This window comes from Amblyomma mixtum, chromosome 5 (assembly GCF_055824585.1).
Source record: "Amblyomma mixtum isolate Tamu chromosome 5, ASM5582458v1, whole genome shotgun sequence".
In the NCBI taxonomy this organism is placed as follows: domain Eukaryota; kingdom Metazoa; phylum Arthropoda; class Arachnida; order Ixodida; family Ixodidae; genus Amblyomma; species Amblyomma mixtum.
Genome location: NC_143016.1, coordinates 152,401,121 through 152,415,192, shown reverse-complemented (window position 1 = coordinate 152,415,192; position 14,072 = coordinate 152,401,121). Strand labels below are relative to the sequence as shown.

General features: G+C 43.1%; 1 protein-coding gene across 2 annotated transcripts in view; it reads right to left on the bottom strand.

The window, feature by feature from the left end:
• LOC149344170 (cytochrome P450 3A9-like) overlaps positions 1-13,714 on the bottom strand; it is a 76,541-nt gene extending 62,827 nt beyond the window's left edge. For both annotated transcript variants that reach the window (XM_089546190.1, XM_089546191.1), the window contains exon 1: positions 13,536-13,714. In XM_089546190.1, coding sequence (XP_089402316.1) covers positions 13,536-13,582 — 47 coding nt within the window. In that variant the 5' untranslated portion in view covers positions 13,583-13,714. The remainder of the gene's footprint in view (positions 1-13,535) is intronic.
• Between the last annotated feature and the right edge of the window lie 358 nt (positions 13,715-14,072).

Genomic DNA, 14,072 nt, shown 5'->3' with positions numbered 1-14,072 from the left:
ACTGACGGTGTCTCACAATGCGCAAATCAAAAGGCAGTCTCTGTGTCAAGCATCTTGGCGCAAAACGATGGGTTAAGTTTTGATACACAAATAACGGGACGTAAAATACGCTACGTTCGTCTTGCGCCGGGGCATTTGGCACATACATAGATAGTTTCACTAATCAATAGACGAGTTAGAAATTCGTCATTTTTCAAGGTTTCACGACAAGCATTACCAATCTAAACGTAGCAGGACAGAACGCACTTGCTAGAAAGGCTGTGCAATCACGCGAAACGGTTGCCGGCGGCAGCGGATAGCACAGCGTGCGTTAGAGCGATTACATCTCATTGCACGAGCCGTGACACCCACCGGCATGCAAATGACTAAAACATTAAGGTTATGCTTTTGCGCGCCTCAGCTTTGGCTTAAACAAAAATGATGGCTGATTTGCGTAGTTAGGCCAAGTGCAAATTCCATGCGAAGTTATAACGAGAGCGTGGTTCGTAGGCTGCCTTTTCAAAGCGAGGCTTGTCTACACTCCTTTTTATAACTTTCTTTACCCTTTTCATTATGCCTATTGGCAAACAGCTCGAATAAAAATAAATGGGCTAGCAGTTCGATTTTCACTTCGGTTCCGGTGCTGAGATCCAGCGTTCACGGGTGGCATCTGTTCGGATAACAATGAGGGGTTAATGTTCGTGTATGCGGAATTGGCCATCCTCTACATTAATAGATTCCTGGAAGTCTTCTTAATTCTGCTGGGGCACCCGTAAAGCGATGCGCCACAGTGCGCGACGGCTGCTTTTTCTGTGCTCCTGTGCTTTGGGATGAAGCAAACTTGCAGAAAGCTCAATATTAAGCACAGGCTTAGTGATCCTGTGTTTGATATTTTCGCAAGTTTGCTCTGCCATAAGCTGCAGGAGCACGAAAAACGCGGCCATCACGCACGCCAGGTAGAGATTTGGCCGGCTGTAGATTCCGATCAGCTTTCTGTCCGTTATTTACAAGTTATTTACTACGGTAAGCGCAAATAAAGCAGCAAAACATTAGTATTTAATCAACGAAACAACCAGGCAGGTTTTCGTAAATACTACTCGAGAGTTCACCAAATCCTCAATATCAAATTATAGAAAAATGCGCACAGTATAACCAGCCCCTATATAAAGCCTTCATAGATTACGAGAAAGTATCCCTCTAAGTCGAAACTTCAGCAGTCATGCAGGCATTGGGAAATAGGGGTTTAGTTGTAGGATGCAGGGTTTAGGATGTAGGATGTAGAGTTGTAGGGGTTTAGTAGGAGGATGTTATCCCACTGGCAGGGTATGAAGACGTATCTCAGTTCAGGGTAAATAAACGAGGAGGGGGAGTATCCCTGTTCATAAAGAGGCACCTGCGTTTTGACATACTGAACAACTATTCACTGGTGACTGACAATTTTGAAGTTGTTACCATCCTGTATTATAATATAGCTGTAATGGTGGTGTATCGTCCCCCTCACAGTGATGTGGACATGTTTTTCCAGTTTGTGGAACCTTTTTTGGAATTTACCAGTCAACAAAAAATGCATGTTGTATTACTAGGTGACCTGAATATTGATATTATGAACGTTAATCCAACACAAATCAGATTGATGGAAATGATGTTATCTTATGGCTGTGACAACATCATTGATACTCCCACTCGAATAAATTGTCAATCGGAAACCTTACTCGATGTATGTTTCACAGACTTTTCACCCTGCAATACGAAGTCTGGTGTTTTCTCTTCGGGAAAAAGCGATCACCTTCCCTTTTTTGCACTTTTTTCATGTGCCAAGGAACCAAATACTTCTGTCTTTATACGCAAAACATATGACCAAAAGAACATTGACAAATTTTGTTTACTTCTGTCTGAAACTGGCATAAATGAAGTATTTAAAACAGAAAACCCATCTGCCGCGTATAACATCTTCCTTGAGAATACACTGGATGCGTTCGACAAAGCCTTTCCAGTTGTAGAAGTCAGGAAATGTAGGAGAGCAAGAAAGGAGTGGATCTCTGGTGACCTTCTGAAGCGTATTAAACAAAAAAATGCGTTATTTGCACGATTTCTTGACACACGTAGGCAAGATGATTTTAAGGAGTTTAAAAAGTTTCGAAATAAACTAAACCTTGATTTAAAAAAGGCAAAGTCGCTTTTTTATCGTCTAAAGTTTTCATCAATGCAAAACACTAGATCACTGTGCCAAAGCATCAACAAACTCACTGGAAAGAAGCAACATGCTCTTCCTTCGGAAATGCAAATCAATGGAGTAATGTATAGCGGTGTCTCTGTCGCCAATAAGCTGAATGCCCACTTTTTAAATGTAGGAAATGGCACTTCGTATAATCTTCCTCCAGCTGTAAATTCAGTCGATTCCTTTTTGGTCCCAGCTTGTGAACATTCAATATTTTTATCCCCCACTTCTGAATATGAAATTCTCTCCATTATAAACTCATTTCGTAATACATGCTCTCCTGGCCCAGACGGCATTACTGCACTCGCAATAAAAGCTGCTGCTAAGATTATTGCCCTTCCTCTTGCGCATATTTGTAATCAAATGCTTCTTACAGGAGAGTTCCCGGATAAAATGAAGTCTGCCCGTGTTACAGCAATATTTAAAGGAGGCAGCAAAAATGATCCCAATAACTACCGTCCGATATCTATACTGCCTTTGTTCTCCAAAGTTGCTGAGCGAGTGATCTTCACGAGGGTATATAAATTCCTGCATTCTTACAATATCATCTGCAAGGAGCAATATGGATTTCAGCCCGGAAAAGCCACACAGGCAGCACTGCTCGAGATAAAAAACAGTCTGATCCATAATATTGAACATAAGCTCTACACTGTTGGTGTCTTCCTTGACTTCTCCAAAGCCTTCGACTCAATCAAGCACGACATATTACTTCATAAGTTATACACGTATGGTATCCGCGGAACACCTCACAGGTTACTACAAAGCTATTTGACAAATCGCACTCAGTACACGCGACTAAATGATGCCATATCCGATGCAGAATTAAACAAATTTGGCGTTCCTCAAGGATCCATACTGGGGCCCCTTCTTTTCACACTATACATCAATGATATAGTAAACATTTCATCTTATTCTAGCATTGCTCTGTATGCAGATCACTCGAATGTTTTCTTTTCCGGTTTAGATCTTCGTGAACTCGAGCGTCGTTCAAATTCCTGGCTACATGAACTTATGTTGTGGCTTGCAGTCAACAGATTGGAATTGAATGTCAAGAAAACAAAGTTTATCATTTTCCGTCCCAAAAATAAGCCTATAGATTATCCCATCCGACTCCAGTTCAACAATACATTGATTGAATCCGTAAAGTCTTGTAAATTCCTGGGCGTATTCTTTCGTAGTGATCTAGGCTGGGGTGACCATGTTAATCACGTCCGTTTGCGTGTAGCTCGATCTATTGGTGTGATAAATCGCATCAGGTACTTGTTGCCCGTACAGGCTAAAAAGCAGTTGTATTTTGCCCTCGTCCATTCTGAACTGGTGTATTGCAATTTAATTTGGGGCACTTGCAACAAAACTGACACAGCCAGATTATTTTCATTACAAAAAAGAGCCCTGCGCGCATGTTCTCCTAATCCTTCCTCGGGCGACTGCTTATTACAGTCCTTCAATGTTCCTCCTTTCCCATTGTGCTATAAGCTTTCAGTTGCTGTTCATATTTATCATAAAATAAAGCAGGACGTCACATCTTTCAGAAACAAGTACGTAAATAGAAACATACGATATAGTCTGCGAGTCACTTCTTTCATTTCCAGTCGTGCCCGGACAAATTACGGCACCCAGCACATTGATAACCAAATTTCCGCACTTTGCAATGTGTATCCTTCCATAATTGACGAAGCTGTAACTAGTAAAACCACTTGTCATTTCAAAAAGAAAATGAAGATGCTTTTTACGCGTACTACTGACCCATCAAATACTTGTGATATGTAGTGTTTACAGTGATAGCCTCACTCCTGTCATATATTCGATTGTGTTGCGAATCTGTAGTGTTACTGGTCTTTTTCTTTTCTCTTTGTAATCCCGTGTGGCTTTATTAACTTTCAACTACTGTAAAAATTGAACTAAAGAGCTTGTTGAGTTTTAATGAATGTAACCACCCTTCTGCCTTTGATGTGTGACCCGGGGTGAGGCCTCGTCAGGAAGAATGCCAGCAGCTTCTTCCTTTTGTCTCATCTCGGTGGCATGTACTGAGCATACAAGTTCATGTCTCAATAAATGATTTATTGATTGATTGATAGTGGAAGAAAATATCTCTAACAGTTACAGAGCGACTATTTTTCAAATTAATATTGTTTTATACGGCACGTGACATGATAGCTGGAGCGGGGCGGAAAAGCCAGCAGAAAAGGCAGCCTACGAACTACGCTCTCGTTATAATTGCGCCAGCAACGACGTCGCTCCAGAAATAACTACGCAAGCAAGTTAATTGCAAAAGGAACCTAAAAGACAGCATTTTTCATACTCCGAGTTAACGTTGTTTATATTTAGAGCTGTTTATATTCAGAGTTAGAGTTGTCTATATTCAGAAAGTATTGTCGATATTCAGAGATATACAGCACTACAACCTATGGAAATAACACACTTCGTAAATCAGCATGAAGATTCAGTAAGTGTAAGTTGTTCTACATATCAGGTAAGAATTGCTTTAATCTCTGCTCCCAATAAGAGGGTCTGCTGGATGGAACGCGGCGTGTTGGCATGTATCGCAGCGGTCTTATTTTCGTATTTGCCGTTAGTGTTGCAATGATCTCTACTAATCTGCTAGGGGCCTTTTTAGTTTCATGTATTAATATATCTGAGTATATTCGTATAAGCTGTTTGCGGGAATTCCTTTGAGTTGAAGGAAGAAGCGTGCACTTCGCCGATTGTAGGGCATGTTATGAATGATACGCAAAACTTTTTATTACAAGATCTTAATCTTACTCAGGTTGGCTTGTGTAGCGGTGTCCCATACTAAATTACCGCATGTAAGACTGCTAGAGCAGATTTAGTCATGGATGAGCAATTTGATATTTCCAGGCTAGAGGTGGCGTAATTTTTTATTGTAACGCATCCTTTGGATAGCCTTATTATAATGAACCGAAATGTGCTTTTCATTTTTAAGTGTTTGCTTAAAAATAAACTCGGAGGGTTTTTACATTACCTAAGGTGTGTAACTGCTATGGATAGACAGGCTTGGGGTAGTGTGTAGTGCGATGTTTATTGTTCAAAATGCAATAGCTTTCGTCCTTCCTGAATTTGTTACCAATGAGTTGTTTAAGCGCCATTCACGAATATTTTTCAGTGTAGTATTATTAGCACAAGGCAGTTCTTTGGCTGTAGTTCCGGTGAAAAATCTGCTAGTGTCATCCGCATATATAACGAAATAAGCATGCGATTTTATAGTTAACGTTGCAATTTGCAAGCATATATTATTAATTAGCGGGCACAAGACGCTGCTCTGCGGTACTCCTGCATGAGTCAGCATAAAACTAGATTCATTTTGTTTAATTCTGCACGTCAAACGCGAGATCCTAAGCAGCTTTTGAATTAAGTGTAATGCTCCACCGCGTTTAAGCTTAGTTCATAATACTCTGTGCTCAAGGCAGTCGAATGCCTTAAGAAATGGACAAATATTGCGAAGTAATTTTGATATCAAGTTGTCCAATATTGTTTCCTTTTGGTGGAGGCGTCTATGAGTGGTCGGCGGCGAAACCCGTATTGCGCTACAGAGAAGATGTGATATTTATTGCAGAATTTCATGGTCCTTGATTAAATCATCTTTTCAATCTCTTTAAAAAAATATGGAAGCACAGATATATGTGTAAAATTAGAGAAATTATTATTGTCTTCGTTTTTATACATTATGCGATCATCAGCAACTCTCAGATTTTTGATAAAGCGTCTGTTAGACAGGCAGAGATTAGAAATGTGCGTAAGAAAGGGCATGAAGTCATCCTGAGCAAATTTAACACGTCCAGGCAGGAGCCCATCGTTATCCCTACTGGCCTACGCAACAAATTTAGAGATAGAAACACTTATGCCTCAGCAGCACGATCAAAGTAAAAGTTTTGCGAAGTATGCTTCGCGGTTGTCCATCCCCAGAAGACCTTACCGTTTATTATTATTTCGACTTGTACTTCTTATGGCGTACCGCTCATGAGCGCATCTAGTTGCCTCCAAGTTTCGTCTGGCCTAGCAGCTTTTGCACCCGACGACGGATCATTTAGGTAGCTTCGCTTTGGTTTGCGAGTTCTTTGCACAAGTTTGATCCTGAGCTTTTTGGAGCTTTCCGCATCGCTTATGATCTACGTACGTATGAATTTCCAAGTCGTTTTTCTCTCTTACGCATCGTATTCAGTTATACTTTTGTGGTCCATGGTTTCATGGATCTTGAGTTATGGTTTTGGATAGTTAGGAACAGCATTCGTCGGCGATAGCTTTAACTCTTTCTAGGAACTCTTTGTGTCACTTTTCAGTAATACTTGTTTGGTAAAAATCCACGACGTCTCGGTTGCTCTCTCCTGACAAAAACTTTCGAGTATCCTTTGATCGATGTTTCGTAATGAGGAAAGAGACGGTTGTCTGCACTGTAGCGAGGCTCTTTGAAAAATCCTATAGTGTATCGGTAAATGGTCACTTATGGAGTGGTTTACCACTCCTGCTGGTGGGGTTCCGGGGTCCAGATTTGTAATGAACGGATCGAGTATGGATGGTAACGATGATCTTCGCATATGTGTTGACCGTATTTTTAGCTCGTGCGTTAAAGAATACTTTCCTTATAGGAGATGTTATTCGAAAGCTGTTATTAATGCTGCCCGCTTATGAGGATGTGCCAATAGCCGAAAACACAGTCAAACACTCCTTGTAAACATTCGAAGAAATTCTCTACACAACAGTGCTGTGGGCGATAAACAACAGAAATTACTTAGGCTGCATGCTGAATGACCAGCATTTTAAAATCAGATGTTATGCTCTATAGCTCTGGTATAACGTTACTGGAAAGCACATAACCAACTGAATTTAAAACACCTCCGCCTGTTTTCTCAGTGCGCTTGAGGTAAAATTAATTATAACCAGCTATTATTATTACAGCACCATCATCTGTAAACCAAACATCTCTTAGTATAACAATGGCCAAAACTTGAACCTTCCTAACAATTATGTTAAACACGCATACTTTTTGTGAGCTGACTACGTTTGATGTGGAAAGCTGTCACTGCAAGGTGACCCATTTATGCTTTACCATCAAAAAAGGATCTTAAGGCATTCCTCCAAGTTGAGCCGTGTTATGAAGTAATCGTGGTCATGATATTCTTCATTTGAAGGCTATACAAGCAGATTCGCCGGTCATCTGGGCTTCTCATTACGATAGCTGAGTCACCTTCTTCCTGATGTAAAAAAAACCTCCAGTTTTTGTGGCAAGGTACGAGTAGCCGTTTTCCTTTGCCCATTTATTCACGGGCGAAAGCATATTTCCAGTCATGCAGAGCCGCTGGCTTTCTTAAAAGTATCGTGCGAACCCTGACCGACCGTGTAGTTCTTGCCTTATCACTGCACGGAGCGGCGAAATAGACGAGCTTTGATCTTCAAGTAAAATGCATTGCGCACGCGCCAAAAATGGTAACGCCCATTTTATTGTGTAAATATGGAATTTCCCTGGCTTGCTGCTCTTTTGTAGCTGCCCAGCGGTAAGCGCAATATCTCCTCGCATACCGCAAGGGACGAGACACCGCGTAATTGGATTGTCGCTGGCAGACAAATCGCAGGGAGAAATATTAAAAAAAATCGCACCAGGCAGGCGGAAATTAATAGCGTTATTCAGACGTACCGCGATGAAGGCCTCATTGGTGACGCGGGTATTATCTTAAGCCGGAAAATAACAGAGCAGGACCTGACCATCGTTGCTACAGCCACATGGAATCCTTTCATCACGGCGAGCCGTATAAAACCCGTAATTGGCTTGAACACAAGTAACGAGCTTGGGCGACGGCGACTGCCTGACACAGGTCTTAAGAACAGAAATGTGGCCCAAGAAACTCTGCTCGCGACCGCCAACTAGGCGGGGAGACTGGAGTTTGCGCAGTACCATCTTTAATGGACTGTAGCGGGCTGGGGTACCGTGACATTCACAGACAAGTCAACCTTCTGCACTGACTGTACTTGATAGCAAAGAGCATGCCGCCGAGCTTTCGAAAGGTTTGTTCTCTTTTATTTCGTACTTTCCCTTCTTTTCTACACAAAACGTATTTCTCCTTGTATGCAAAAATGCCTTTATTTTGACACAATATCGTCGTTTCTTTCCGTCGCAGGCAATTAAGAATTTTAATGCACATTAAAAATGCATTTCGCATTCGCATTCGTTTCAATATATTCAGGAAAAGTTTTCGTATATTAACATAGGCCGGGAGGGAGAAACACACACACACACACACACACACACACACACACACACACACACACACACACACACACACACACACACACACACACACACACACACACACACACACACACACACACACACACACACACACACACACACACGAGAGCAAACTTGCAACTGTATTCTCAAAAACAATACATTGCCTTAAGAAGCAGAAAGGGCGCAAGCGTACAAACACCTTTTTCAAGTCCTCCTGAAAAAAAGGCCTTTTCAAGTCCTCCCATATATGCACAAGCTATCGCACAAAGTCAAAGGGATGGCTAATAAGTTAGGAGCTGATGTTGTTATTACAGTCCCCTTGAAAATGACCCGCTTGAGCCCCATGACCAGCAGGTGCCAAGGTAAAAAAGCAAGGAAGAAAAAAATGTGTCACCAAACACCAAACTCAGTTTGCACACTGCACTGTTGGTATGGTGTATAAGGTTACACTGAGCTGTGGTTCTGTGTATAGAGGCACGATAGCGCGCTGTCTAAACGGTAGGCTCCGAGAGCATGCCAATTACCTGGGCTGGCCCCATGTGATCGCTGTCTTTCCCACACGTCTTGCACAGGATATTGTACGCTTGCACCGTTTCTGATTCTTACGGCAGCATATCTTTTCTAATAATACAGTTGCAAGTTTGTGTCGTATGTGTGGGCGTGTTTCACACTTCCGTGTTGTGTTAATCTGCGCAATGTTTTCCTGAATATGTCGCTACACCAAATGGCCCAACGTTCTGCTCTATTAGTTCCTTTCGATGTTTGTTTGAGAAATGCTCCTTTCATCTGCATTAACCCTCTGAGTTTCATCGCTAAATGGTACCGAGAATGTGGCCATGAATTTAATGCGTTCCTGTTTGTGCTTTTGCAGGCATGATCCTTACCATGCTCAGAACGTGACGAAAAACCGCCGCCGCAACGTAAACGTCAGGGGCGTGATCGCATGGGACGGGCGGACTAATCGTTCGGATTCCAGGCCGATATTGTTCCGCCATTTACATTGACATTGTTGATCACACTCTTTTTCCCAATTTTCTCGATGTTCCCTTTAAGGACGGTTGCTTTTATCTGCAGCAGGGAATTTCACCCATCCACACCTGACGCGGACAATGAAACTGCCATGGTCGCCGCAAGGAGCCGATCTTAAGATAATAGAGAATGTTTGGGAGATCATGAAGAAAAATCTTTCGAGGCTCGACCTCCACAATGTGGCGAGCGACGAGCTGTGGGAAGCCGTGAAGGCTGAATGGGAGATGCTGCAGTCTGACTACGACCTCGTTCCCGCTCTCTATACTTCTCTCTTTCACGCTGCATGACTGGAGTTGTGCAGTTTGCTAGAAGCTTGCTGCCTTAATGAATCAGTAAGCCTGTTAATATAGTGCTATTATTCATCGATGCTTCGTCATGATACAGTGCGGTTTCTTACTGCCACGAGTGCACGCCGTAGGCGGTGTAAGAATTCGTTGTGTTGGAATGTAAGGCGCTCTCTCTTATGCTATTCACCGCCTGTTTACAGGAAGTATTCCGTGTAGAGCACTGCACGGGCCTCAATCTGAGGCCCAATCCCGGCCCGGGCCCGAGACATGAAGCCCGAGCGCGGCCCAGGCCCGTGGCTTCAAGCCCGGGCCCGGCCCAGGCCCGCTAAGTTATCGCTCTAGCGGGCCCGGCCCGGCCCGTGAATCCCGGAGTGAAGCCCAGCCCGGGCCCGGCCCGGCTCGTTTCACAGTAACGCTTGAGGTATATTGCTCACTCTGAGCAAGTAGACTGCTACTAGACCGATAAGAAACTGGCCTACAAAGGTTCTGAAACCACAGTTTGGCTTGCAGAAAGTTGGTTCTTTTTAACCCAGAAGGAAGTGATTAAGAATAGCGCTCGCCAGGCCCGTCTTTTAGACAGTGATCTCGTGTAGGTGCGCAGAGATGAACTCGGAAGTTCCGAGAGCCAAATAAAAAGAGCTGCATACGCGCGTAATAGACTAATTTTCATTCCCACATGATTTTAATCAGTTATATTTTGCCGCCCGGAAGTATAAACATAAAAGCTGCCTAGCAAGCAGTGGGATAACATTTTTTTAGTGAACGCGATCTCACCGGTTGAATTTTTCTCTTACTGGTGGAGCGGAAGATAACGCGCGAACCACGTGATAACTTACAGGGCAAAACACTTGTCATGACAACGAGGCTGAAGAAGCGAGGAGGGATAGATGTGGTTATGAGATGAGATTTACAAACTCTCGCGAGCTTTTGCGGCTATTTCCTTTACGAGACGTTCCGGACGGCTGATCAAAAAGAAAACCAAACGCGCTTTAGTTTGTGAATTTTCTCACATGAGAGAAATATAGCGATAAAATAAAAGCTGTTTTGGGAGCTTACGCACCCAAGGGGAGTCAGGCTGTGAGAGACACCGAAGTAGAGGGCTCCGGATCATTTCGACCACCTGGGTTTCTTCAACGAGCAATGATACTGCAAAGTACATGGCTGTCATGCTTGCCGCCGAAACGGAAATGCGGCCGCCGAGGCTAGCAGCAAACCCTGGTTCTCCAACTCAGTAATCAAGCACCTTGACCACTAAGCCACAGCGGCGAGGAAATAAGGAAATAAATAAGTCAATGAGTAAAGCTTAGTTTTTTTTTTCTCAGCGCGTACTATAACCCATAGTTCATCCGTGTCGCTGCTCCAATGCCGCAGTTGTGTACTTAACTCTGCAAAAGTGAATGAATAGTCGGACACCAGCCGTTTCTGTACGGACCCAAGCCCGGCTCGGGTTCGCAGCTTTAAGCCCGAGCCCGGCCCGGGCCCGCAACTTCAGGCCCGGGCCCGGCCCAGGCCCGGCAAAACAGATCATGTCCCGGCCCGGCCCGCGGGTTGGCCCGAGCCCGTGCGGTGCACTAATTCCGTGGCATGCAATGGGAACGGCTGGGGATACGAGTTAAAAGAGAATACCTAAGTAATTTGCGATTCGCTGATGACGTTGCCTTGCTAAGTCACTCAGGACTTGAACTGCAAAGCATGATCAATGAGTTAGACCGGCAGAGCAGAACGGTCGGTCTAAAAATTAACATGCAGAAAACCAAAGTAATATATAGTCGTTATGATCGTGATTTTTTGTACTTTTCTGCACTTCCTTCCTTGATTTTATGCCCACTATTTTGATATCGCCACATTGAATCATTAAAATTCTTACATTGCATTGTCAGTTCTTCGATTACGCTCTCAAATAGCATGTACATTAACTTGGCGCCAGAGTCATCAAAAAGAGGGCGGTATGAAGTATACCTGGTATCACACTACGTTCCTACTAGTATGTCTAGATTGTTATTCTTTCCCGCTTTATTAAAGACTGGAGAACATTATCTTGCTTCATTCGTTCATGCCCATCCAGAAGGTTTGCATCCGCTATCCTAGACGCATGATTTGTTCCAGGTGGCTGATTTGAATGTTCTTGGTAATTTATAATTCCCTTTATACATTGCATTTTTTGTATAAAGGTGCGCATTTGTGCATATACAACTGCAGAATTGCGATGTGTGTCTTGTACATTTTCCTTGCCCACTCCTGCCGTAGCGTGCATGTCGGCTGCAGTTCGTTAATTAAATAAATTAATATATAAATAAATAAATAAATAAATAAACAAACAAATAAATAAATAAATGTTGTCATCCTCAACTGCATTCCGGATAATTCTACTACGGCACTCCGTTCTATCTTTCACTCCCACTTTCTCGCTTCCCTTACGGCGCGGTCTCATTTCTCGGAGTCTCAGGGAGAACAGAAATGGTTATTGAGTCATTTCCTTTCCTTAAAAATCTCTTATTATTTAAATTATTTTCAGAAGTCTAGGAAAGGAACGATAGTTTTGTATAACAGCGAAGCATTAGGAGTGGCAAGGGAATACATGAGCTTAGGGCAGGTAGATCCGGACCACGACCGTGGAAAACTAGGGAAATAAGAATGTGGTGAAGTACAATTTGCAAATCGTGTCAGATGATCAACAGCAGTTTAGCACTATTTCTGATGCTGAAAATGTATAACAGCTTTATATTAGCGTAGCAACACATCGGGCAGAAAGTAAAAAAACTAACGAAAAGGGCAGACAAGAAGTGTTGCACTTAAAGTTAGGACTGCGCAGCTATTCAGAGAAAGGAAAATATAGTCTGGGTAAAGTCAGAAGGCACAAAAAGAGGAGCACACACCAGTTATGATATCCTAGTCAAGCCCTTGCAGTTTCGAACGAAAAAAAATATTCTTGTATGCGCTGTGTTCTGTTCCGAAATGAAATGATGAGACGAGGATGGGCAAAGACGCATGCAATGTCGAGGGAGGTTAGCGGAAGATCCTTCAAAGTAGCCGAGTGAATTAAAAGATAGGGTAAACGTAGCATGAGGCAACAGAGACTGGGGCAGGGGCTGGTGAGATCAAAAATTTTGGAGGGATAAGGTGACCGGAGCTGGTACATAACAGGGTGAATAAGAGGATGTTGCAGATGCGTTTTTCCTGCAGTGTACGCAGATAAACTGATGACAATGACTAATTAACATGCAAATGAGAGCAGCCACTGGGGATTTTTTCCACACCTAGAGAAGGCAACTCAAATAATCGATTATAGTTTGTCTTTCTTTATTACCATTCCAGTCAGTACATGAAATGTTGACTTACTTCCACTGCAGTGGATTTCACAATAAAAAGGTTCGTTTTGGCAAACTCGTGCTCTTTCACATCAGTGGAACATCGCATAGTCACAAATGATCGAGAGACGGTTGCTACGTCCGGGGGTGTTCGGGGTGGTTTGACTTTTCACGCTTCTAGAAATCAGGTGACAGGTGTAGCACGACACCTATTCCTTTATCAAACATCCATAATAATATGTGTCTTGCACACCTCACGCCCAGCGGTTGTTATGATGAGGAGGTTAATTGTATTTCGGGCTGCGTACATTATTATGCTTTTTAAATAATTATTCACCATTGCGAGAACTGCAATGTGGTACGCTCATTCTGCAGCGAGTTCGTTTAGGTTGAAAAACATGAACATATTTTACTTCGCCTCCTTGCGAGTTTCTCAACATCGACGCCGTTAAAAGCCTGAAAATACTCACACGTAAAGTACCAACAGAAGAAACACAGGCACAAGTATGGTCAGCATTGTCCCAGCAACTGTACTGCTTGCTTGACTCCAGTCTCCTGATGGGGTTATCGCGCGAGCAATGCGCTGGCTAGCCGTCAGGACAAGCGCTCTGACGGTGTGCACGGATTATATGCGCGGATCAGCCCTTGAAAACAAGCAGGTGCTTGCTTTCATATCAAGGCGAGAAAAACAGGATGACTGCTTTAGTTTGCACGGCTGCCGCAATGAGCGCTATGGAGCTGAGAATAAAAATAAGCGCGGTAATTTCAAATCCTTCCTCAAGCCACAAGTGGGTTTTTCCCTTACGAGACAAAGAGAATGAATAGTAGGTTGTTTGACTGCGGAAAGAATCACTGATTAGTCAACGCAGTGCTCTGATCTAAAATCCTCTTCCCATGCATTTCACCCCAGAGAACCCGAGCACTAGACCCGGAGAAATCTTCAATCTTGTACCCTTTAAAAAAAAAAAAAAAGTGGATACTTGGCTGCTCCGGGGGTCAGAACTAGC